This window comes from Engystomops pustulosus, unplaced genomic scaffold (assembly GCF_040894005.1).
Source record: "Engystomops pustulosus unplaced genomic scaffold, aEngPut4.maternal MAT_SCAFFOLD_884, whole genome shotgun sequence".
Taxonomy (NCBI): Eukaryota; Metazoa; Chordata; class Amphibia; order Anura; family Leptodactylidae; genus Engystomops; species Engystomops pustulosus.
The window spans coordinates 1-26560 of NW_027285763.1; the positions used below are offsets into that span (position 1 = coordinate 1).

At 46.4% G+C, this 26560-nt stretch overlaps 2 protein-coding genes across 6 annotated transcripts; one reads left to right on the forward strand and one right to left on the reverse strand.

The window, feature by feature from the left end:
* Positions 1-880: 880 nt before the first annotated feature.
* On the reverse strand, positions 881-11104 carry LOC140112571 (peroxisomal acyl-coenzyme A oxidase 3-like). Of its 2 annotated transcripts, XM_072132551.1 has the most exons (9): positions 10915-11103; positions 9803-10027; positions 9468-9717; positions 7488-7647; positions 7013-7246; positions 5315-5389; positions 4798-4887; positions 3429-3572; positions 881-973 (listed from the first exon to the last, which is right to left on the reverse strand). In XM_072132551.1, exons 4-9 carry the CDS (start codon positions 7638-7640, stop codon positions 881-883), a joined length of 789 nt encoding a protein of 262 aa, XP_071988652.1. In that variant the 5' UTR covers positions 7641-7647; positions 9468-9717; positions 9803-10027; positions 10915-11103. The 2 variants fall into 2 exon arrangements, with proteins under 2 accessions (XP_071988652.1, XP_071988653.1); XM_072132552.1 differs by lacking the exons at positions 9468-9717; positions 9803-10027 and having other exon boundaries at positions 10915-11104.
* Positions 11105-11460: 356 nt separating this feature from the next.
* Positions 11461-26215, forward strand: LOC140112572 (probable tRNA (uracil-O(2)-)-methyltransferase). 4 transcript variants are annotated; one of them, XM_072132553.1, is made up of 8 exons: positions 11461-11881; positions 12979-13096; positions 16234-16453; positions 20772-20840; positions 22041-22148; positions 23460-23531; positions 24590-24696; positions 25969-26215. In XM_072132553.1, exons 1-8 carry the CDS (start codon positions 11566-11568, stop codon positions 26198-26200), a joined length of 1242 nt encoding a protein of 413 aa, XP_071988654.1. In that variant the 5' UTR covers positions 11461-11565; the 3' UTR covers positions 26201-26215. The 4 variants fall into 4 exon arrangements, 2 of the variants coding, with proteins under 2 accessions (XP_071988654.1, XP_071988655.1); XR_011852698.1 differs by lacking the exons at positions 24590-24696; positions 25969-26215 and adding an exon at positions 22871-23023 and having other exon boundaries at positions 11463-11881; XR_011852697.1 differs by lacking the exons at positions 24590-24696; positions 25969-26215 and adding an exon at positions 22871-22978 and having other exon boundaries at positions 11463-11881.
* The last annotated feature ends 345 nt before the right edge of the window (positions 26216-26560 follow it).

Sequence of the window (26560 nt, forward strand, 5' to 3'; positions counted from 1 at the left end):
ACTAATCAAATAATTTTTGGGGGAATATTAGTAATAGGAAACAAAGCAGAATCGAAAAATCAACAGAAAAACAAAATTACGGTATATTGTGGAGCAGTGCTGCCACCTGCAGGTGGAACTTGGTATACACACCAGAAGTCACTGCAAAAGGAAAAAATAAGATCCACTACTAGGGATCTTATTTAGGGACTAAGGATCTTATAGTTAGGGATATTTGGCTTGAGGATGGAATTTCAGGATGATCCTATAAAGGAGTTTAACCTTTCCAGGGTCAATGGTTAGGGATCCTTCCCTACAAAGTTGTAATAACCAGCTCTGGAGGACTAGTCCTGTGTTACGCTGCTAAACTACTGTATTTATAGAATTGAGCCGCATGTAATGCTACATGTCCCCTGTGGTGGCGCTGCAGAGAATGTGAGCTATTAGATTTCCCCACAGGAGATAATTGGGTACAAATGTAATGATCAGTTCATTGTTAGGGACCTTCCCACAAGTACAGGCAGTACTGGGTTACGTACAAGATAGGTTCTGTAGGTTTGTTCTTAAGTTGAATTTGTATGTAAGTTGGAACTGTATATTTTATAATTATAACCCCACCAAATATTTTTTGGTCTCTGCGACAATTGGATTTTAAAAATGTTGGATTATCATAAGAACCAGGAGAAACAATAAAGCTTCATTACAGACATCTTTGATAAGTGTTATAGCTGATTATTGTAGCCTGGGGCTAAAGTACAGGAAATTACCAACATCCAGAGGTCCGTTTGTAACTAGGGGTCGTCTGTAAGTCGGGTGTTCTTAAGTAGGGGACCGCCTGTAGAAAAGCTGAAAACCAATGCATAACCTTTACCAAGATTATATAATAGACATGAAATACTTCTCACCCGTTATCTAAACCGTTCTGGCCCAGCTTCTTGCCTATGTCTCCTACCATTACCCCTGGCATGGGAAGCAGAGTTTTGGGGTCTCGAATCTAAGTGTAAAATGAACAATACAGGTTATAAATTGAAAAAAATTGTATTTTGTAATGGAGCAGAAAAATTTTGTTTTATTCTTAAAGGGGTTGTCCACTTTCAGCAAATAATTGCTATTGTTTAGGTAATAAACACTTATACAATTTTCCAAAATACTCTCCATATCAATTCCACATGGTTTTCTAGATCTCTGATTGTTGTCATTCTATAGAAAGCTTCTGTGTTACTTTAGATGGATAAAAACCGGTCCCTGTCCCATGTCACACAGGTGCGCAGCTCGTTATATCCCTGATCATGTGATGTCACACAGGTGCGCAGCTCGTTGTATCCCTGATCATGTGATGTCACACAGGTGCACGGCTCGTTATATCCCTGGTCATGTGATGTCACACAGGTGCGCAGCTCGTTATATCCCTGGTCATGTGATGTCACACAGGTGCGCAGCTCGTTGTATCCCTGATCATGTGATGTCACACAGGTGCGCAGCTCGTTATATCCCTGGTCATGTGATGTCACACAGGTGCGCAGCTCGTTGTATCCCTGATCATGTGATGTCACACAGGTGCGCAGCTCGTTATATCCCTGGTCATGTGATGTCACACAGGTGCGCAGCTCGTTATATCCCTGGTCATGTGATGTCACACAGGTGCGCAGCTCGTTATATCCCTGATCATGTGATGTCACACAGGTGCGCAGCTCGTTGTATCCCTGATCATGTGATGTCACACAGGTGCGCAGCTCGTTGTATCCCTGATCATGTGATGTCACACAGGTGCGCAGCTCGTTGTATCCCTGATCATGTGATGTCACACAGGTGCGCAGCTCGTTATATCCCTGGTCATGTGATGTCACACAGGTGCGCAGCTCGTTGTATCCCTGATCATGTGATGTCACACAGGTGCGCAGCTCGTTATATCCCTGATCATGTGATGTCACACAGGTGCGCAGCTCGTTATATCCCTGGTCATGTGATGTCACACAGGGGCACGACTCGTTATATCCCTGGTCATGTGATGTCACACAGGTGCACGGCTCGTTATATCCCTGGTCATGTGATGTCACACAGGTGCACGGCTCGTTATATCCCTGGTCATGTGATGTCACACAGGTGCATGGCTCGTTATATTCCTGGTCACATGATGTCACACAGGTGCATGGCTCATCATATCCCTGGTCATGTGATGCACACAGGTGCATGGCTCATATCTCTGGTCATGTGATATCACACAGGTGCATGGCTCATATCTCTGGTCATGTGATATCACACAGGTGCATGGCTCATTATATCCTTGGTCATGTAATGTTACACAGGTGCACGGCTTGTTATATCCCTGGTCATGTGATGTCACACAGGTGCACGGCTTGTTATATCCCTGGTCATAAGATATCACACAGGTGCACGGCTCGTTATATCCCTGGTCATGTGATGTCACACAGGTGCACGGCTCGTTATATCCCTGGTCATGTGATGTCACACAGGTGCACGGCTCGTTATATCCCTGGTCATGTGATGTCACACAGGTGCATGGCTCGTTATATTCCTGGTCATGTTGGTCATGTGATGCACACAGATGCACAGCTTGTTATATCCCTGCTCATGTGAGGTCACACAGGTGCATGGCTCATATCTCTGGTCATGTGATATCACACAGGTGCATGGCTCATTATATCCTTGGTCATGTAATGTTACAAAGGTGCACGGCTCGTTATATCCCTGGTCATGTGATGTCACACAGGTGCACGGCTCGTTATATCCCTGGACATGTGATGTCACACAGGGGCACGGCTCGTTATATCCCTGGTCATGTGATGTCACACAGGTGCACGGCTCGTTATATCCCTGGTCATGTGATGTCACACAGGTGCATGGCTCGTTATATTCCTGGTCACATGATGTCACACAGGTGCACGGCTCGTTATATCCCTGGTCATGTGATGTCACACAGGTGCACGGCTCGTTATATCCCTGGTCATGTGATGTTAGACCGGTGCTCGGCTCGTTATATCCCTGGTCATGTGGTGTCACACAGGTGCACGGCTTTGTTGTAAACAATGAAACTTTCTATAAAATGACAGCAAGCAGAGATCTAGAAAACCATGAAGAGTTGATACAGAATTGAAAAATTGTATAACTTTTTGGAACACAAACAATATGAATTATTTGCTAGAAGTGGACAGTCCCTTTAATAGAGATGATTTCCATATTACACAGGCTACAGAATTCAGTAGTAATATAACATATATGGTTTATATAACTTAATATAAACCCACCTTACAAGTAATGCAGATATTTCACTCATTGTAAAGTGTTCAGTCTGCAGACATGACATGTGGCAGTATATGACGTGTGTGAATTGCTCCTTAGTGTTACATTAGTGCACACAGGACACCCACGGCCATGAGGTTTTATGATCCTCCTGTGATTTCTTGATAAGAGACGTCTGTAATTCTTACCTGTACAACAAACGAGTGCAGCCCGTGACATCGCCCGTCCGTAGTGTACAGCTGGGCATACACAACAGCGTGGGTGGCGTTTTTACCCATGTTACCCACCCAGAATTTAGCCGCCTCGAAGTCTGGGGAGTTGAGGATGAATTCCTAGAAATAAGGACACAATCTTCATATTAATGACTAGCTTGATCTGGTGACAAGTTCCCTTTAAACCAGTGTTCCCCAACCTTTTTGTATCCAGGGACCAGCTGCACCTAAAAAATTTTTTTCCAGGGAACGGAGCCGTGTAACCCTCCTACCATAGTCAATGGAAAAAAAAATTGTGTGCCCCACAAATACTCCATATCTAACCCCAACCCATATAAATGATAAAAATCATGAATCATTTGCGAGTGAATTGTAGAGGCTGCTCTTTAGATCTTTGGTTCCTATAGCACAGAGGTCCCCAACCTTTTTTGCACCAGGGACCGGCTTTAAGCTAGACCAGTTTTCCATGGCCCGGTGGGGGCGGGGCTTTGGTCATATGGGGTGGGGTTATGGAGGGGTGGAGCTTAGTGCATACTTATCATATAATTATGACATTTATAATGAGAATGTGATTCAACTTACCATAGGTTCAGAATGAGTGGGAGCACCAGGCTTGTTTCCCTGAGTCAGTGGGAGCACTGGGCTTGTTTTCCTGCACCCACCCGCCCCACCCCGTCCTGCATAATGTTCTCTGCCGGGAGCTGCGAGCTGTCAAGGCTATGGCAGAAAACATTATAAATCCACACAGAGCGAGCTCTGACCAGGCGCAGGGCCGCGGAGCTAGCTGTCAGCGGTGCCGCGGACCAGCTGATAAACTCCAACGGCCCGGTCCTGGTCCACGGACCGGCGGTTGGGGACCTCTGCTATAGCACATGCTGCTGGTGCCATATTAAAAATAAGAATCTCATCTTTCAGATCACAGATCTGTGGGCTACAGAACCAGAGACACGGGCCTTTAAAGACATAGATACATCTATAGAATGTAGATAAAGATCCAGGTCCTGCCTGTATCTACGGTTTCGTAGAGAACAACAGAACAACAAGTCTGATGTGATGAGATTCTTATCTTTAATAGGAGATAAAAGTGTCATGTTTCTAAGTAACTATAGAATCAAAGCAAGCGGCATCTGTAGTGATGCTGCCCCCACTGCCTCTAAATTTGACTCATCTCAGGCAAAATATGACCCTTCTCTGCTCATTTTCAGATGACTTTGGAGGAGATTTTTTTTTTTATAAGTAAACGGATGGGATTACCGTAAACCTCTTAATGCATAAAGGCGAACACGGGGGCAGTCAGAAAATAGAAAACTCCAGTAGTCTGACCCATTCTGTTCTTTATACCTACCTTGGTAGAAGCATCAAAGGTCGCGGTCGTTCGGATAGCCTTCGTATTACTGCCGTGACTGAGCTCCGTAAGTGCAAAGCAGCCAAATATCTTTAAGGAGGGAAACGAAATATTAAAATAAGGAGAGACCAGCACACATATTTATATAGAAAGAAACCCTCCTAACTATCCAAATTTCCATCTTAAAGGGGTTTTCCACAAAGGCAAGTTAGGCCCTATCCGTGGGATAGGGCCTAACTTGCTGATCAGTGGGGATCTTAGTGCTGAGACCCCCACATATTGCGAAAACGAGGAGTCCGACCGACTAATGGAGTAGACGGCCGTGCATGACCGTTCTGCTCCATTAATCTCTATGGAGCTGATGGAGATCAGTGAGCGCCGCGCTCAGCAATTTCCGTCAGCTACAGACCCCCACTGAGCAGAAAGTTAGGCCCAATCCTGTGGGAAAACCCCTTTAAGGAAAATTAGAGAGAAAGTCATGATGCAAGTGATTGTGATCCACTATGATGGACCTTACCTCCATGTTACGGGTCTGGTTCAGGAATGTCTGGTGTCTCTCAGAGCCCGCGTTTCCTACAGCTCCGGCAAAGACCTGGGAGATGGAAAGAACAGAACTGTGGTGACCCAATGGACCTGCATACTTAGCAATACACCTGAAAGACCCTGCAGGGTTATGATGGGGAGGAACATGATAATATATTCCAGGCCCAGTCGATTTATACAGGGGCGAGGACATCACATCAGCCCTAGGAATACTAGAGTTTATGTCTCCGTATTGGGTTCTGACTTAGGAGCATAAGGCAATTTAGCAAAAAATAAAACTTGTGTATCTTCTTTTGACAATTTATAAGTCTCCATTATGTGCAGAGGAAGCATAATAATTTCTAGTGCATAGCCCAGATGACACCAAAATCCATCCTGACAAACCAGGGACATTACTCATAGATCCAGGCACCGTGACTGTGGTAATCTTCTTATATTTGTTATCCATGGCCTCTTTCCTTCTAAAATCACCTTTTAAAATTAAGCTAATGAGCTTGAAGGTCTCAGGGGCGTTACCAGTGCCCCTCAGTGCTGCAGCGTAACAGGCTGTTACAATGAGCGGAATATGTATCACCCTACCCCTGCTCTATTCCTCCTCCATCTGTCTGTGTAATCTAGCAGGAAGGGCAAGGGGAGGGGAGACCTGCACTGCTCATTGTAACAGCCTGTGACACTACAGCACAGAGGGGCTTTGGTAACACCCCTAAAGCCTTTTAGGCTCATTTGCATAATTGGCAAGCTATGTGCAGCGCTGCATAATCTGTGTGCGCTATATAAATAAAGCAATTATTATTACTGTTACAAAAGTTGATATGTAATAATCTTCTTATATTTGATATCCACAGACTCCATCCTTCCAAAATCAACTTTTGAATTATGCTAATTAGTCAGAAGGGCATTAGGAGCCCCTTCATGCTGCAGATTAACAAGGCTGTTACATTATGTAATGAACACTTTCCCTCCTTTCCGCTGTGTGCTGAACCTTCCTGTGCTGTGACATTACATCAGGCAGAGGGAGGGGGAAGAAAGTGCCGAACAGGAGTAGAGGGGGGGGGACAGTGTAACAGCCCGTGAAGCTGCACAGAGTTTCTAAAATGACATTTAATACCCTACTTAATGGACTAGTAGTTTAATGGATGACAGGTTCCTCTTAATAAAGAGGAACCTCTATGATTTTTACTAAATACTATGCTCCCCCTTCTTCTATTACAACAATGTCCTTGTTAAAAATTTCCTTCCAATATTGGCTGCCATGCACATTGATACAGGGAGAGAGGGCAGCATGGTGAGAACAGGGAAAGGACTGCTGAATCACTTGATGAACATGCAGGGATTATTATTAAGGCAGTAAAGGCACATGGGAACTTATGTAAAAGAGTGGCCAACCCCTTTATTAGACAACAAACAAAGTCTATGCAGTCTGATCCTGATCCTTATATTCCCTCTGATCTACCATTCTTTTTAACATATAGTTTTGTATATTATGAGGGGTATAACTGCAGGATCAGACTCAATCAGGTTTGTTTGTTGTCTGTTACCATGGAAACACATAGGTCTGCAAATACAAACTGGAAGGAACAAGTTGCTTCTTTTTTCCATCTTGGATAAACTTGGGGAAATAGAAAATTGGTTCGCAAATGTGGACATCTGTAGTCGGTGAAAAAACGCTTACCTGTGTATCTAGGAAGAATTTGGCGGCCAGCGACCAGTCGTACATGCCCAGGCAGTTGATAAGGACCAGTAATTTCTGAGGTTTTTCCATGGTTGCCTCGAAAGTCAGGAAGTCGTATTCGAAAATCTTCTTGCACCTCAGAAAGGTCAACTGTCTGTACTTCTCCAGAGGCAGATCCTCCCCGGGTTGGCGGTAGAATAGGGGGTCATTCTCTAGTGTGGAGAAGATCTTGTTCTGAGGATAGAAAAAAAAAAAAACTTGGGTTGTCCATTGTGAAATGTCAAAAACCTTCACCATATCTCAACTTTTTGGGTCCCCAAGTACAATATAACAGATAAAGGGAGGTATTGTGATAGCGATATACAATACTGTACTGAAAAACTACAACTCCCAATATGTTCTAACAGTATGCAGATCCCAGTACATGATGGGAAATCAAAGTTCTGAAATCTCCACTCGACTAAATGTGCCAAACCTTAAAAGCAACAATGTCTTCATCTTCCAAAAACAGCACCATGTCTTTCCAATTGAAGGAGGCCCTTCTGCGGTAATCAGTAAGCGGTCCATGGGGTAAATCGGGGAGCAGTGCATCTTGGGAAGCGGCTTCTGAATGCTTGGAGGTGATCATTTTAAATCTGCAAAACAATATTATGTCATAGAGTGAAGAGACAGACCGAAAATCTTCTGCCGCTGCACCTAACTATGTCTAGCGACAGTAATCCAGGGATCATGATCAATCAGCAGCCTCAGCAGTCACACATCCAACTCCTGTCCACACTATTTGGGTGAAGCAATTATGTGACTGTCAACACTCGGGGACACAACACAAAAAACAAGGAGCTCGGATAAACCCCTTTAAAGGGTTTACACAAAGTCTCACAGAACAGGTGACACGTCTGATGGATGGTGGAGGCAGGGGAGAACCAAGCCTTTCTGCTGCCCAAGGCGAGCCACAGAGAGACGCCCCCCCCCTCCATATATGAAATATATCAGGGACCAGATGTGTCAGGACCAGGTCCATCATATTGGTTTAGTGTGAAAATAAAGCAATGCATAATAGATACAGCGTGCCGCCATATAGTTTAAAATACATATAGCATGCCGCCATGTAGTATAAAATGCATACAGCGTGCCGCCATGTAATATAAAATGCATACAGCGTGCCGACGTGTAGTATAAAATGCATAACGCGTGCCGCCATGTAGTATAAAATGCATAAAGCGTGCTGCCATGTAGTATAAAATAGATACAGCATACCGCCATGTAGAATAAAATGCATACAGCGTGCCGCCATGTAGTATAAAATTGATACAGCGTGCCGCCATGTAGTATAAAAAGCATACCGCGTGCCGCCATGTAGTATAAAATGCATACAGCGTGCCACCATGTAGTATAAAATGCATACAGCGTGCCACCATGTAGTATAAAATGCATACAGCGTGCCACCATGTAGTATAAAATGCCTACAGCATGCCACCATGTAGTATGAAATGCATACAGCTTGCTGGCATGTAGTATAAAATGCATACAGCCTGCTGCCATGTAGTATAAAAAGCATACAGCGTGCCGCCATGTAGTATAAAAAGCATACAGCGTGCCGCCATGTAGTATAAAATGCATACAACGTACCGCCATGTAGTATAAATAGATACGGCGTGTCACCATGTAGGGTAGCACGATGCATCAAAATTACGGTACTTCAATAACAGGTTTTTGTTACTTGGAATGACTTCCACAGACCCTACAGACATCGGGCAGGGAATGCTTTTGAGAGATGTGTCAGGTTAGCGCAGAGCATGGACCATGTCATAAGGGAGAGATCACCATTTGTCCATATATGGTCTCTACCTCTCCATGGGCTTACCAGACACAAGGCCTTTATTTAATTCAATTAAATAATTTTTGCCCAGCCCGAGTGCATGTGGCGGGCAGGAGCATGTGCCGGATAGGGGGATGTCCCGGCGGGCGGGAGCATGGGCCAGCGGGCGGGAGCTCGATGCTGCCCCCTCGTCCAGCAGGAGGCGCGCTGCCTGAGGTGAGATTCTCAACTTGCCTCATGGCAGGTGCGCCCCTGAGTGGGGGCGTCAACAGAGCCCCTCCATGTCTCACCCTCCCCATCTGCTCCTGCTCGGCACTCCCCCCTCCCTCTGCTTGATGTAATATTACAGCAGCACAGAAAGTTGATTTTAGGATAAAGGAAGCCATGGATAACAGATATAAGAAGATGACCACAGTCACAGTGCCTGGATCTATGAGTAATGTCCCTGGTTTATCAGGTTTCATGGTAGATTTCCTTTAACTTGATTATATTTTGTTACATTATTAGACAAATATCTGCTCTTATCCCAATAAATCTGAATTCATTTACAGATTTAACAGATGCAAAATCCACCCCTTTTAGACTGATGGGACTAAAGGCATCACATCTCTCTACTACACACAGCAGTATACTTACAGGAGTATACAGGAGGACTCGTCTCCAGCAGTGTAGTCACAGATCACTACCCGGCACAATGATATTTACTGACCCTGCAGGTAATGATAAGATGTCTGGACTTGGACCTCTCCTGTGCGGTGGGATTAAAGTCCTCCTCTGTCTCGTCCTCATGTACCTTGGGCTGTGACGCTGTCGTAGAAAGGTACACAGTCGGCATAGTGGCTGCCATCCAACTGGGTGACCTGGTAAATCCTACATTTGTCATCTGCTACATTGGAGAAAGATAGGAGTCTGAATGTCTAGGTGGTCAAACATGCTCCCTATTATTACAGTGGTCGGACCCCTACAATTACCTCCAGATGCCTGGTTTCCCATTTTTGTGATTGGTGGGTGTCCAGGCAGTTGGACCCTCACTGCTCAGCTTTTAATTTCAAAGCCGGTACAACCCCTTTAACAGATGTTAGTTCTCTGTTCAGGACCATCTTTGTAGCATCTCCTTCTCCGGAGGTCCTGTGCTGTGCTGCATTACACAGATGTGAATGGGCATTGTGTAATACACATCTTTCCCTGCGGAGGCGCTGTAGGAAAACAGAACACTTACCAGCAGGTTACCCCACAGATTACACTGGATTATTTAGGATCCCAGCAGGACACTTTGAGATTTGCTCTTTATTAAGGACTAGAGATGAGCAATCCCAAAGGTTGGGTTCAGTTTAGGCCAACTGGCCAATCATAATTGCTCAATTTCAATTTAACAGATTTGCCTATCTGGCAATATGTCCGGGTCAGGCGGCTGAACCCGAGCATCAGGTCTGCTCATCTCTATTAAGGAGTTTGTCCAAATTGAAGAACCCCTTTTATTATTTACAGGAGATCCTTGAATCACCTCTGAGTTACAGACCGGGAAAACCCACCTGGGGGGATAAAATTTTATCACTTAGTACAGAACTGGCGCAAATTATCCATATGTCCTCTTTAAACGCAAAAAAAGTTATGTTTTTCAGGATTGTAGCTTCTCCAAGTGCACTGGGGCTCTGTCCTCCCACTGCTGTGCCCTTAGTGCTTTGCATTTAGTTGCTCTAAAGCTCCACTCTGAGTGACTGCTGTGGTATTTGACTACAGCCTGCTACAGCTTTTACTCAGAGCAGAGAAAAGGGTCTGTTGAGCATATCAATGCTGAGAGATAAGAGTACAGCAGTGTGAGGACACATCCCCAGTGCTCTTGAAGGGTGGATTCCCACGTGGCGCATATGCGTTTAAGATAAACCCCCTCCCGCTTACATTTTGGATGTGTTTAAAAACGCAAAAAAACGCCACATGGGAATCATTCCGGAGAAGCTACAATCCTGTAATATAAATGCATTTTTCACAGTCCTGCTGTTACTAACATCATACACACAGATATGATTACACAGATCTCCATAGAGAATCAGTGCACATAACCTACCACCCTCACATAACCTACCTCAGCTGCTGCTATATATCTCCAGATTGTACAGATGGATACACAATGACAGCCTGATACTGGACCTAGTTCCTAGTTCTAGCACAGCTCCTGTATAGGAAGGGGAAGTCTCTTCTGCCATATTTCTTTTGGGCAGGATCCCCGAACTTAAATTCCCAACTTAATAGATATGTGTGTTGTCGTGTAACTACGATAGATATTACTCAAGCAAGTTAAAGAAGCAAAAATTCGAGTCCCGCTTAATATGGTACAATTCATACAATCCGAATCAGACCATTTTCCCTTAACCAAGATGGCCGCCGCCTTTCCCCCTGGTAATAAACACTTCATCATCGTGCGCTCCAGATTCTATTCAATCTATTGATGCTGCCATTAAGCAAGATGGCCGCTGTTAGTTGCCCGGCAGACGTCATCAGTATAATAAGCTCATGTAAATATTTACGCGTGGGTAAAAAACAGGAAAAAATGGTCGTTGTTACCGTACTGAATATTAAAGGTCGCCGCCATTTTTATGAAGACCTATAGTATAGTGAAAAAGTAGGAAATGGTCTCCAGTAAAATGGCCGCTGTAACGGAGACAAAATAGTTTGACAGCCGTGTTGGTGACGTGTTTTCCGAGCTCCTCTGTGTATACCCACGTTGTAGCTGGAGATGCCGGAGCTGGGGAGGACTTGTGTGCGGGATCCCGGCTCTGTGCTGCCCGCAGGCTTCTGGGCAGCGGTAACGGTGTGGGTGGAGAAGCCGCAGGTTGTGAATAAGAGGCTATGCGGCTCCTGTGTGGAGCACAACTGGGATCAGGCTGCTGTTCACACCTTGCTGCCAGGACTGAGCTGTCCGGGAGGTGATGAGGAGGTGCTGGCCCATATCAGGGGGTACCAGGAGAGCGATGTCATAGTGAGGACTGTCATCCCCAAGGCAAATCCGCACTATGGGTGCACCGAGCCCCGGAGAGAGATTATCATACGAGGTGACGACCGACTCCTCACAATCACCGTTCCATCCGATCTGATCGCCACATCCCCTGTTTTCCCCCTGTCTGATGGCCATGAACCCTACACCCCCGATCTGATCACCACACATCCCCCCACATCCCCTGTTTACCCCCTGTCTCATTACCACGGCCCCCATTCCCCTCCCTTTTCCATCTGATCGCCACGGCCCCCGTTCCCCTCCTAATTTGAGTTGCCACGGCCCCCGTTCCCCTGTCCACTTGATTTGCCATGGCCCCCTTTCCCGTCCCCTCTGTTTGATGGCCACGTACGCACCTCCTGGTCTGAACGTTACCCCTCCCCCATTTGCCATGGAGGTAGGCTGGAACTGGATATTTATCTGCAGATCGTATTCCCAACTTTAGAAAAAACACAAAAAACCTAGACATACTCATCCTTGCTCCTCTTGATGTTGATTCGGCGCTGTCCGTCGTTAGTCTTGACAACTCGGGATCACCTAGAAAGGAAAATGGACGGGCTGTTAATTATGCATGCGAGCACAAGGTGACGTCATGTGAGAGGCAGGAATAATTAGCAGCCCTGAGCTCTGGACATCTTGTCCCCATGCTCCGGGCTGCTAATTATAAGTTTCCTTTCTAAGTGATCCCTGCGTCTCAAGACTAATGATGGACAGCCCCGGGATCAAGATAAAGAGGAGCGGAGGTGAGTATTTCTAGGTTTTTTTTTTTGTTTTTTTTTGGTTGATTTCCTTTAAACTTTATGAATCTATGAGATCACAGAACCACAAGCCGGCAACGACCTGAAAGATGCGATTCTTATCTTTAATGTGACACTGTGGGGGGATTTTCCTGATGCGCCCACATATGATATAAAACCCCAACCTTCCACCCAAACCCTCCCAGCATCAGTACTGGGTACAAGCTGTGATAAATCTCACCCATGTTTTTAGATCTGGGGCATCTGATGTGACCCTCCCTCTGCAGTCTCTAAACCTGTGGGTTCTGGTAGTCTCATTGGGTAAAGGCTGGTGACGGGTTCTCTTTAAGCCTGACTGTTGTGTCTCCATATTCAGAGCAGATAAGTCATGTTAGATATTTTCTTCCACCCCTTCTAGATGTCTCCAGTAACGTTGTGACATTCGTGCCCCTGGAGGGAGGGAGCGGGGGACACTTCCAGGTCAAGGAAAACAACATTTATCAAATCCGTCTCTCTGCTGTCGTGGATGATGAATGGTGAGAGTTTTCTGCAGCGCATACATTAGCATTAAGCCGGGTGTCTGGGAGATGATGCATGGAGCCGGTGACCGCCGGCCTCTCTTGTCTTCGCTGCCCCCAGCACCCGCTTCCCTCCGGTCATGTGATTTTTGTTTTTATTTATGTGTTCTGTTTATGGATCAATGAAATGTGAGTGCGCTGTATGGGGCTCCGGACTGTGTATACACTTCACGTTTCCCAGCAATCTCTCATTTTAACCCCTTCCCGCCAATGCCCTTTTTTCCGTTTTGGTTTTACATATATTTTGTTCAAAATCCAGAACTTACTTTTATTTTTCCATGTATGGAGCTGTGCGAGGACTTGTTTGGTGCATAACCAATTGCACTTCCTGGTGTCAGTATTTTCTATTCCATGCAATGTACTGGGAAGCTGGAAAGAATAAAAAATTCAGCAAAATTGACATAATAACAAATTTGCGCCATTTTCCTGTGGGATCAGTCGGTTGCCATGACAGCCTCGGGTATTTGGCAGACCTGAGGCTGCATGGTTTCAGAAGATTTGTTACAATGAGCAATGATACTGTGCAGGAATGCCATACACTGCAATACAGTAGTACTGCAGTATATGGAAGGAACGATTTCTTACCCTAGAGGGTCTAAGAAATAGTAAAAAAATGTTTCAAAAAAGTTTTAAAAATAGATTAAAAAAAGTAAAAAACCAAAAAGTTCAAATATTCCCCCTTTCCCTAGAACTGATATAAAACATAATAAACAGTAAAAATCACAGACACATTAGGTATCGCTGCGTCCCAAAATGCCCGATCTATCAAAATATAAAACCGGTTATTGCCGGGGGTAAACCACGTAACGGAAAATAGCGCCCAAATGTCTAAAACGCGACTTACACCATTTTACATCACATAAAAATGACAGACAGGCCTCAAAATGGTAGCAATGAAAACGTCGGCTCATTTCGCAAAAAAAATTACCCCTCCTCCACGTCCGTACACCAAAGTATGAAAAAGTTATTAGCGTCAGATGATGGTGAAGTTTGTTTTTTCTTTTTCGTAACTTTTGAAAATTAAAACGCAATAAAATCTGTAAATTTGGTATCGCCGCGATCGTACTGAACCAAGAATAAAGTAGACGTTTTATTTGGAGTGAAAAGTCGTAAAAACTGAGCCCACAAGAACGTGACACGAATGTGATTTTTTTTTTTTTTCAAATTTTTCCACATTTGGAATTTTTTTCCAGCTTCCCAGTACACGGCATGGAATAATAAACAATGTGACGGAGAAGTAATATTTGTCACGCACAAAGTAAGCCCTCACACAGCTCTGTAAATGAAAATGTTATGGATTTTTGAAGGCGGAGAGCAAGAAATGAGCGGAAAAAAAAATCCTGCGTCCTTAAAGAGGACCTGTCACCCATAATTTCGGCACTAGGAGCTGCTTACTTTAGTAGTGCATAAACATACGCCGCAGTGTTAGAATGAGAGCTTTACCGGAAGACTCTGGTTACGCTATCTAACACTGTGGCGGAGTAAAATGTAAACGCCGGACCGCTCGCCAAGCTGTCCGATGTATTCATGAGCGGGCGGGGTTGGGGCGGTGACTGCCGCATGACGCTCGGCAGTCACCGCTGGCCTATGGAGTGAGCGGGGCGGTCCGGGGAAGAGGCAGCGCCTCGGACCGCCCCCTCATGAACACATTGGACCGCTCTGCGAGTGGTCCGGCGTTTACATTGTACTACGCCGCAGTATTAGATAGCGTTATCGGAGGTTTCAGGTAACGCTATTCTTCTAACACTGCGGCGTTTGTTTAAGCACTGGGAGCTGCTTACTTTAGTAAGCAGTTTTGAGGGTTCTTGCTCGCAAGAGCTTACGGTCTGTGAGGTGCAAGTAATCTCTGCGCGGCCGGGTGGTTGGAGCGCTGCTGAGCAGGGAAATCGGGAAGGTGACGCAGTCCTAGATCTTTTACTGTGTGTCTTTTTTTCCCTAATCCCAGACCAATAAGATTAGAAAAACACGGAAACAGCGCCATTCCTCTCCGCAGGTTGTGTCTGGTACTGCAGGGAAATGAATAGAATGGAGCTGCAGTGCCCCCCACTCCTGGCTGTATCAGGGACAATATGTAGTGTTGCTTAGTGATTTTGGAATAGCAATGATTACATGGAGAAAAAAAATGTTAAAAATGAGTTTTTTTCTATATGTGGGAATGGGATGTCCCCTATAGCCATTGTGCAGGCTAGCCCTCGCCATCATCCCTCCGCAGATTTCGGAGCTGCTTTGTTCCTCGCTGCCAGGATGATACATTGGGAAATTTATCTCCCGCATCCGTTTGCACTCTTCTCTAATCAGGTTTTTCTTCGATTTGTTAAAATGTAAATGAAATCTCCGTGTTCTTCCGTTCCGGCGCTCACATTGTATTTTTTTTTATCTTGTCTCTTTGTTCTCTGTAGACGGCAATATGTAGCGACAACGCCACCATCTATAATTCCCTGTATGTCCCCCGTTATTTACAGGGGCGCTGAGTAATTTGTTGTTTTACCTTTCTGAATTCCAATAGCAGGTTAGACCATACAGAGCTGCAGGCAATGTTAGGTGTTGTCCCTGGAGCTCTGTATATGCATTGTGTGTATTTTTAGTAGCAGCAGGACTGTGAAATATGCATTTATATACCAGGTTTTGCACTGAGTGTCCTCACCCTGATGCCGATTCGTGCGGTGTACTGTGGAAGATGTATGGCGCACATCCTCCATTCTTTAGTTTGTAAAGTTTGATGCCGGGGCCCGTGACACTGTGGGCCCCATAGCAGTTGCAATGGCTGCTACCGCTGTCATTATGCCCCTGTATACGTGTATAGTACAAGGGTACTGATAGGGTGTAGAGAAGTATTCGGCCCTCTCCGTGTTGCGTTCCGATACTGATTGTGGGTGTTAACTCTTTCACTGCCACTGGCAAAGCTCCTGGTGGCAGTTACCAGGACGTGTGCTCGCCGTGTGTATAACACACACATTACAGAACACATGAGGTAAAGTGGTCAACCCCTTTAAGTTATGAAAATAAGTGTGTTTTCACGTTTAAATAATAGTAGAGCTTTTCGGACTAATCAGGTTTTTCAGAATTAAAATTCTCCCTTTTTTTTTTTTCTCCAGGTCACTCTCTCTGCACACAGTATACGCAGAAAGCTGGGAATCGGATGGTGTTATATACCCGAAAATCTCCTGGATGACAAATGAGCTGCTCTCTCGCCTGGCAAAGTGGTCCACGGAGGACAAGAAGAGCGACTTTAAGAGCACCCTATCGCTCATCGCTGTGGATAAATATAGCAAGCTGTACCAGAGCCTGAAGGAGAAGTACAAAGATATGGTGAAGGTATCCGCCGCGCTCATCCATCACCGCCCCGCGCCTATTAGAACAATATAGTACAGATAAATAGTCCCCCCTCCTGCCCCCGCCGCTTGTTCATGTTCTCTCATCATTTACCCTGGATTATTTCTCCTGCCCCACAAATTATATACTGCGGCTCATACAGTTTATACTCGCTTACAGCTGGAGGCGCAGCTGTTACTCAGGGTTCCTGGAGGCGCAGCTGTTACTCAGGGTTCCTGGAGGCGCAGCTGTTACTCAGGGTTCCTGGAGGCGCAGCTGTTACTCAGGGTTCCTGGAGGCGCAGCTGTTACTCAGGGTTCCTGGAGGCGCAGCTGTTACTCAGGGTTCCTGGAGGCGCAGCTGTTACTCAGGGTTCCTGGAGGCGCAGCTGTTACTCAGGGCTCCTGGAGGCGCAGCTGTTACTCAGGGCTCCTGGAGGCGCGGCCGTTACTGAGGCCGTCCTGGAGGCGCGGCCGTTACTGAGGCCGTCCTGGAGGCGCAGATATTACTGAGGCCGTCCTGGAGGCGCGGCTATTACTGAGGCCGTCCTGGAGGCGCGGCTATTACTGAGGCCGTCCTGGAGGCGCGGCTATTACTGAGGCCGTCCTGGAGGCGCGGCTATTACTGAGGCCGTCCTGGAGGCGCGGCCATTACTGAGGCCGTCCTGGAGGCGCGGCCATTACTGAGGCCGTCCTGGAGGCGCGGCCATTACTGAGGCCGTCCTGGAGGCGCGGCCATTACTGAGGCCGTCCTGGAGGCGCGGCCATTACTGAGGCCGTCCTGGAGGCGCGGCCATTACTGAGGCCGTCCTGGAGGCGCGGCCATTACTGAGGCCGTCCTGGAGGCGCGGCCATTACTGAGGCCGTCCTGGAGGCGCGGCCATTACTGAGGCCGTCCTGGAGGCGCGGCCATTACTGAGGCCGTCCTGGAGGCGCGGCCATTACTGAGGCCGTCCTGGAGGCGCGGCCATTACTGAGGCCGTCCTGGAGGCGCGGCCATTACTGAGGCCGTCCTGGAGGCGCGGCCATTACTGAGGCCGTCCTGGAGGCGCGGCCATTACTGAGGCCGTCCTGGAGGCGCGGCCATTACTGAGGCCGTCCTGGAGGCGCGGCCATTACTGAGGCCGTCCTGGAGGCGCGGCCATTACTGAGGCCGTCCTGGAGGCGCGGCCATTACTGAGGCCGTCCTGGAGGCGCGGCCATTACTGAGGCAGTCCTGGAGGCGCGGCCATTACTGAGGCAGTCCTGGAGGCGCGGCCATTACTGAGGCAGTCCTGGAGGCGCGGCCATTACTGAGGCAGTCCTGGGGGCGCGGCCATTACTGAGGCAGTCCTGGGGGCGCGGCCATTACTGAGGCAGTCCTGGGGGCGCGGCCATTACTGAGGCAGTCCTGGGGGCGCGGCCATTACTGAGGCAGTCCTGGGGGCGCGGCCATTACTGAGGCAGTCCTGGGGGCGCGGCCATTACTGAGGCAGTCCTGGGGGCGCGGCCATTACTGAGGCAGTCCTGGGGGCGCGGCCATTACTGAGGCAGTCCTGGGGGCGCGGCCATTACTGAGGCAGTCCTGGGGGCGCGGCCATTACTGAGGCAGTCCTGGGGGCGCGGCCATTACTGAGGCAGTCCTGGGGGCGCGGCCATTACTGAGGCAGTCCTGGGGGCGCGGCCATTACTGAGGCAGTCCTGGGGGCGCGGCCATTACTGAGGCAGTCCTGGGGGCGCGGCCATTACTGAGGCAGTCCTGGGGGCGCGGCCATTACTGAGGCAGTCCTGGGGGCGCGGCCATTACTGAGGCAGTCCTGGGGGCGCGGCCATTACTGAGGCAGTCCTGGGGGCGCGGCCATTACTGAGGCAGTCCTGGGGGCGCGGCCATTACTGAGGCAGTCCTGGGGGCGCGGCCATTACTGAGGCAGTCCTGGGGGCGCGGCCATTACTGAGGCAGTCCTGGGGGCGCGGCCATTACTGAGGCAGTCCTGGGGGCGCGGCCATTACTGAGGCAGTCCTGGGGGCGCGGCCATTACTGAGGCAGTCCTGGGGGCGCGGCCATTACTGAGGCAGTCCTGGGGGCGCGGCCATTACTGAGGCAGTCCTGGGGGCGCGCGGATGCCATGGATATTGTTATGTGGTAATATCTCTGCAGGATTCTTTGTAATAGGCAGAGGTGTAGGGCAGTGATGGCTAACCTATGACACGCGTAGCCATTTTCACTGACACACGGCTGCCTGAGAGTTAAGTTTCATCCTACATGACCAGGTGCAGTAGCCGGGAGGCTGAGAGTTTGCACTGAGCTTCCAGCACTCCCCCCTCCTCCTCCTCCTCTCCCGGGCAGGCCCCTCCCCATCTGTGAGCTGTGCCTAGTGTCTCCAGTCAGCACAGGTATCAGCACAGGGCACAGCAGGAGAGGTGACCCGGCCATACACCCAGGAGGCTCCTCTGCAGCTCCTGATAGTTGTGGTGGGGGTAGGATGGCAACACAGTCAGAGGCCACATCGCTACTGCCTTGTGTGATGTCCCAGCAGGAGCCACCTCTACACTGACCATCTCCACAGCAGGGGCAAGGGAGGACAACCTGCCACTCACATCATACAGTGAGTAAGGTCAGTGCACTGTATGATAGAAGACAGTCATCAGGGCTTGTGCGTCAGTTTTGTGATGTACAAGCCCTGAAATAATCGCAACGCCTTGCAAATCGCCAGACATTGCAATTATTTTGCTCCTCACACCTTCTCCATGCCAAGAGGGCATGAGGGAGATGCAGACAGCGGTGCCTGTGCCCTCGCTATAACCTGTGAACTTTCATGACTGAAAGTTCACAGGTTACTAAGCATTTCCACACTTGTCTGATTGTAACCGATCTATTACAATGTGCGATTTGCACATAGTAATAGATGATGTGGAAAATCCCCATATACTGCCAGACTGTAGTATGGCAGTATATGGTAGGATCAATCAGGCAACCTACGGTTAAAGTACCCTAGAAGTTAAATAGTATACATATTTGTTATTTAAACTATAAATATCACAAAATTATGTTTTTTTTGTCAAGGTGACACACTACCCGAGTTATGCTCGGTTTTTTGGCGAATTTTGACACACCAAGCTCAAAAGGTTGCCCATCACTGGTGTAGGGCCATAGAGGCAGCGGCTTCTGGGCTCAACTTTCCTGGGGCTCCATAAGAAATAAATTGAAGTGGTGCTCAGGTCCTGGTGAGACATTAAAGGGAACCTGTTACCATGGTGACATGTTCCCTTTTACGGATATGGCCGGAAGTGATGGACAAACATCTCCGTTAAGGTTAAGTAGAAGTTATTGTGGCCTTTTTTTTCAGTTTTTATACAAAATCCTCTCCTTTCCATATCTAGGAATAACCCAGCTTTTAATAAATATTGATATTGGACCAGTCCAAATCTAGTGATAACATTAACTAATAGGTGACTGTCGCTCCATATAGATATCATATTCATTTCATACATCATAAAGTCCAAACAATTTAGTAAATAGTTATGATATTAACAAACATACTACGGCACCAAAAAAGTCAATAGTAATATGCATGTCCACGACCACGGACGCACACGCTCAGTCACTCTCTCTGGTCACTTCAGTGCAGCCAATAGAAATAGCTTCTTGCCCTGCTTGTCAGGGAAGGAGTAGAGCCACTGTTGTACATGTCAGTACAACTGCAAATTTTGAGGAATGTTGGAATACCCTGCAGAAATGGGAGCGGCTTCTGGTGTTGCTTCAATATTTTAGTACTGTGTCTGAGAGTTATAGGGGGTGTCACAGGACACACGGGACCCTGGGGGAGGGGCATAGCTCCACGGGACCCTGGGGGAGGGGCATAGCTCCACGGGACCCTGGGGGAGGGGCATAGCTCCACGGGACCCTGGGGGAGGGGCATAGCTCCACGGGACCCTGGGGGAGGGGCATAGCTCCCTGGGACCCTGGGGGAGGGGCATAGCTCCCTGGGACCCTGGGGGAGGGGCATAGCTCCCTGGGACCCTGGGGGAGGGGCATAGCTCCCTGGGACCCTGGGGGAGGGGCATCGCTCCCTCGGACCCTGGACTACACTGTCTTTCTGTGTGTTTGACATCTGTTGAAGTTGAAGGAGACTGATTCTGTCCAGAATTCCCAATCATTTTATGGAAATTCCAAAAACATCAGCTCTGGTGTACACGCTGGGGGTTGTAGTTTCCTCAGCTGACCTTGTGGTGGGTGACGACCTCTGTAGAAGTGGCAGGAGCGGCCATAGTGGTTGTCTCCAGTTGTACAGTAATGAAACCATAAGAATCGGTGTAGTAATTGCACTTTCCTTCACCCCCAGGTCTGGCCTGAAGTCACCGATCCTGAAAAGTTTGTGTATGAAGACGTGGCCATCGCAACCTACCTCTTAGTAAGTCTCTAATAGTAATCATACGGATTCCATACACCTGTATGGAGATCTGTATAGAGTATGTACAGTATATGAGGGAAAATGCGTTTTGCAGAGGACAATAAAAAATGAGTTTTGAATTTGCAGCCAAGTCTTAAAGTAGTTTTACAGGAATCCAGGCTGAGCTCTGGGGAAATGTAACATTTACCACAATAATATATCTGCTGTATTATCATGGTGTCATATATTGGCACAAACTCCATCACTGAGTAATTTCTTTATGTATTTTTATGTCTGTCAGAAAAATTTATTTTTTCCCTTCTACAAAGCTCCAAATCCTCTGTATGTATACAGATTTAGGCTGCATGCACACTGCCGTGAGCCCGCCGCACCGTAGCACGGCGGGCACATGGCAGCGCGGGGAGAGGAGGAGGTGAGCGTCCTATCTTTTCCCGGGCTACGGAGCAGTACGGTGCCGCACGTGTGCTGCACCGTACCGCTCCCGTAGGGCGCCGCGAGCCCATAGAAGTGTATGGGGGACGTATATCGCCCGCATATACGTCGGCCGTATATACGTCCCCCATACTGTAGTGTGAATGCAGCCTTACAGAAACAAATACTGGTTACCTATAGCCACCACCAGGGGGAGCTGAGGAACTTACTGCAGAGTTCAAAAAAATACCTCCCACTAGGTGATAAAAAAAGTTTAAAGGGGTTGGCCACTTTTCAATAAATCTCTTCCATTAGACATACCTCTGCTTGTATTTGTACCTGTGTCTTTTCCTCTTTTGAGAGCTTCAGCCTTTCCCTGTTCTCACCATGCTGCCCTCTGCATATATACAGTCTGTCCTCTCTGATGGAAACAGGAAGAGCATAGCAGGGGAAGGGAGCAAGATGAGTCATAACTCTCCTGCTACAGCTCCTCCTACTCAGCAGAGCTCAGACATGCAAACAAAGAATCACAGAGGGTCTGCACACAGCACAATAAGTACAGGAATGCTGAATCATTTGATGAACATTCAGGTAGTATCCACAAGACTGTTAAACCACATTTGGCAACTTATGTAAAAGAGTGGCCGACCCCTTTAATGTGGGAGGGAGGTATTGTGCCTTTTTGGGGAGGTCGGTTACGGGTGCCTTACCTCGATCCATCATGAATTTAGATGACAGATTATTATTAATATATTTTGTTCATTGGTTTGGTGTTCTCTTTGCTTTTAGGTTCTTTGGGAGGAAGAGCGATCACAAAAGCAGCTGGAGGAGAAGCAATCGTTTGTAGACCTGGGGTGTGGCAATGGACTGCTGGTTCATATATTAAGCAATGAAGGAGTAAATATGTGTATTTTTTACATAAACTATTAGAAATCCCTGTAAAGCCGGTCTTACGGTGATTGGGTGCTGTTATCTGAAGCACAATCCCCATGAAAGGGGAACAGTCATCTGACTTTACCACAATAAAAAAAAAAACACCTTCTCTTAGGTAGTGTATAAAAAGCAGAGAAGAGTCATTTTTTGCCTGAGATAAGTCACTTTTAGAGGCTGGAGTGGGAGTGTCAATTCTGTTGCCACGTCTTGAGTTCTATAGTATCTAGAGCATTGCTGTAGGTGTCATACAAAAGCTAGGAATCTCCTCTTTCAGATCATATTGGGTTTGTGGTTCTGTGAGCTGCAGAACCAGAGATGCAGACAGAAATAAGACAGGGAAATTTGACCTGCACATTAAGACCCATTTCATGAATATTTCTTCAAAGGTTTGTATCTCTGGTTCTGTTGAAAGGCGAATCAAAAATCTGATGCGGTATGAAAGATGTGAATTATCTTTAATATGACACCAGCATGTTTTGTAGGCGCTATAGAACTGAAGACCGGGTAGTCTTAAGTGACACTCCCTCTCCAGCCTCTGTAAGTGACTCGATTTAGGAAAAAAGTGACACTGAAAGCAACGCTCCTGAGCGTCCAAGATAGGCAAGTCTGTGAAGACTTTCCCGCTCCAGCTTCTAAAAGTGACTCCTTTCAGGCAAAAAGTGACTCCTCTCATCTTATTTTTGAAGGATTATGAAGGATTTCAGATGTGCAGAAAAGACAACTGAGCTTTCTAGAACATTTCCATGGTGACCTATCCTTAAATCAGTGTAATCGGACAATCAGAACCAGCGCTGGTATGAGAATGGATCCAGAATGATCGTGATGTTGCCTTTGTCCCGGTAGTTGCAGTATAATAGCCTTTCCTCCTGCTCTGTTCACTATGTTATAATTTCAATGCATAACTTCCATTAAAGGGGTTGTCTAGGCGTTGAAAAACATGGCTGCTTTCATCCAAAAACAGCGCCTCCCCTGACCATGGTGTGTGAGGGGATTGCAGCTACGCTCCATTCATCTCTATACAGCTGAGCTGCAATACCGGCACACACCATAGCCAGGTGTGGCGCTGTTTTATGAATAAAGCAGTCATGTTTTTCAATCTCTGGTCAATCCCTTTAAGTTCCCACTGATCTGATATTGGTGATCCCCCCCCCCCTATAGATATGTCATCAATATCCATACACTGGAAAGCCCCTTTAATCTTGTAAAAATCATACAGATAATTCCATATTTCAGCCATTTTCTATTGTATTTATACACTTATACATGTGATTTTAGCACCCGGGTCGAGGCATTGATGTCCGCAGGAGGAGGATCTGGGATATGTACGGGTCACGGACTATTCTGGAGGTAAGCGGCGCGCACTCTGTGCCATCGCTGGTGACATTTAGCCGCACGCTGAGAGGCGCACAATGTGATACTTATACAGGACAAGTCTTAGCTGCTTATGGCTTAAAGGGAATTTAGATTTTTTTTTGTTGTTGTTGTTTCTTTTCTCCTTTAATTTACCTTCGCCTCATTTATTCAGCAAATAACACGCGTCTCCAGTGAAGGCAATTAAATCAATTATATTTACCTCTTCGTATACGAGGTATTATTATATGGTAACCTGCCTTAAAGGGGAATGACACCACTATGATATTTTTTTTCCTCTGTTTGTGTGTTTTCCACCATTCCACATGATTGAGAGTCTAATATTATACAGAGATCAGAGCGATTTCGGAGGAGATCTGGAGCGCTTGCTGATATGTGTAGACAGATCACTGTTCCCCTCTCGCCCCTCCATTCTGATTCCACTGGAAAATCCATCCTTTACATGTCCTGTTTGCAGCTCCGCGCCGTTCAGGTCAACATGACTGAGCTGCAATACCAAGCGTGGCCACTATATAATATATGGCGCTGTGCTTGGTAGATTTTTATTGATACATTGTAATCTCGTGTATAGATTTCTGCATTTTCTTAAAGGGATATTCCCATTTAGGCAAATTAATGTTTGTTTAGTGAAAAGTTATACAATTTTCCAATATACTTTCTATATCAATTCCTCACAGTTTTCTAGATCTCTGCTTGCTGTCAATCTATAGAAAGCTTCTATGTTTACTTCCAGTGGATAGAAATCTGACCATTGTCACACAGGTGCACTGCTCGTTATATCACAGAGTAATCCGAGCTGTGTGATATATAACGAGCCGTGCACCTGTGTGATCATGGTCAGATTTCTATCCACTGGAAGTAAACATAGAAGGGCAGCAAGCAGAGATCTAGAAAGCCACGAGGAATTAATTCAGAAAATATATTGGAAAATTGGATAACTTTTAATTATACAAACAATAACATTAATTTTCTGTAATGAGAATACCCCCTTTAACTGCACACTGTATATAATATCAATTATCTTTCTCCCCCAGGAATCTGCCATTACTCCAAGTGATAATTCCTTATTCCCGCACACGGATTGGATCATCGGGAATCATTCGGACGAGCTGACCCCATGGCTTCCTGTAATTGCTGCTAGGTAATGTTAAATGATCCGTCTTCTCTATGTATGCGGTGCAGTTATTTTGGACACATAACTTATTTTATATTTTTCCATCTATCTTAGGCCTATGGAGAGGGCTTGTTTTTTACACTAAGAGTTTTATTTTTCAATGGCTTCTGGACGCAGTACTTCTACACCAAGCACACTTACATGCTGCCTCCCGAAACAGACTCCAAGCTTCCTTTTGCTTCTTAGTTTTTGAGAAAACCCGTCTTTTAGAGTTATACGAATGAGCCCCTGAGGCTCATTTGCATATTTTTTGAGATAGTTTTTTTTTTTATAAAAACCCAAGCTACTAGAAGCAAAAAGAATGGATCCTTTTTCAGCAGGCACACCCCAGAATGCAGGAGCATCTATAAGCACTGCATCTGTATGGTAGATTTACTTTAAAGGGGGTTGCCCATGAAATAAAAACCTTTTTAAGAAGAGCCAAGTTTGTGTTTTGACTTATTAATTCCTCTTTAAAAAGAGTATTGTTAGGGCTTGGTTTCTATGGGATAAGACGCTATTTTAATTGCTACTATTTTGAGGCACATCTTTCTTTGTCATTGCTTTTTGTTACTTATAGGGAGCACTATAATGACAATTTGACATAGATTCTAAAAAAAAAATAAAAAAATTGTAGCCTTCACCGTAAAGGGATAATAACCTCTTCGCTAAGGTCTTTACAGACAAGGCAGTACAAATTCTGTAGGGTTTTAGAGGCTGAGTGGCCTGAATAGAGAAAAATCTTATTTTTACCTATATGCAAATTAGCATTTAGGTGCACAGTGGGTGTGTCTGTAAAGTCCACTGCAACCTTTCTCATCCAGGGGAGCCAATCAAGACAGAATGGGAGGAGCTTGGATCAATGAGTAATGACATCACTTTGTTTGGTGAGGGTCTGATCTTTTGGGTAGCCACCCACCCTAGGAATCAAGGGGATACAGTCCCTTTAGTTTTCCTCTGCACTGCAGTACCTCTGCCGTCCTGCTGGGGCACCGCTGTGCAAGGTAAAAAGCAATAAGACCAGGGTAGGACTGTCTAATAACTATATTTCTAGCAGATCTGCTTTTTCCCCCAGTAATAAGAACTAAATCTCTTGTTTTTGACTCAAGTTTGGGAAGAAAATTGAAAAGCTCTTGAAACTCTGTTCTCCTGCCTAAAACCCATTAGCTGCAGTAACAATACAGAGGCCACTCGAGTAGTTCATGTAAGTGGCCAGGACGCCTGTTTGTGTATTAGCCTCAACAAGTGTCTCTCTTCCAGGTCATCGTATTCTTGTCGCTTCTTTGTCTTGCCCTGCTGCTTCTTCAGCTTCTTCGGGAAATTCAACAGGAAATCCAGTAAAAAGACTCAGTACAGAGAATACCTGGACTTTGTCCTGGAGGTCGGCGATCGCTGCGGATTCCTCGTAGAAGAAGATTGTCTGAGAATCCCATCCACAAAAAGAGTAAGTGGCCCCTTCTTTCTCTCGCTTCTCCTAACTTGTCTGGTTTAGCAAATGCTCAGTTTTCTTAAGAAAAACCTCAGAAGTTTGTTTTAAAACAGACATTTGGCTGGGTATAATAGAGGATGTAACTCAGGATCAGTACAGGATAAGTAATGTCATGTATGTACACAGTGACTGCACCAGTAGCAGAATAGTGAGTGCAGCTCTGGAGTATAATACTGGATGTAACTCAGGATCAGTACAGGATAAGTAATGTCATGTATGTACACAGTGACTGCACCAGCAGCAGAATAGTGAGTGCAGCTCTGGAGTATAATACAGGATCTAACTCAGGATCAGTACAGGATAAGTAATGTCATGTATGTACACAGTGACTGCACCAGCAGCAAAATAGTGAGTGCAGCTCTG

Bases quoted from the DNA above. Each gene is read 5' to 3' on its own strand.
- LOC140112571 (XM_072132552.1), bottom strand. From the start codon at position 7,640: ATGATCACCTCCAAGCATTCAGAAGCCGCTTCCCAAGATGCACTGCTC. The intron at 7,247-7,487 runs GTTTGGCACATT...TTCTATCCTCAG, and splicing joins AAGACATTGTTGCTTTTAAG to AACAAGATCTTCTCCACACT. The intron at 4,888-5,314 runs GTAAGGTCCATC...CCCTCCTTAAAG, and splicing joins ACCAGACCCGTAACATGGAG to ATATTTGGCTGCTTTGCACT.
- LOC140112572 (XM_072132553.1), top strand. From the start codon at position 11,566: ATGCCGGAGCTGGGGAGGACTTGTGTGCGGGATCCCGGCTCTGTGCTG. The intron at 13,097-16,233 runs GTGAGAGTTTTC...TTTTTTCTCCAG, and splicing joins GCTGTCGTGGATGATGAATG to GTCACTCTCTCTGCACACAG. The intron at 22,149-23,459 runs GTAAATATGTGT...ATGTGATTTTAG, and splicing joins ATATATTAAGCAATGAAGGA to CACCCGGGTCGAGGCATTGA.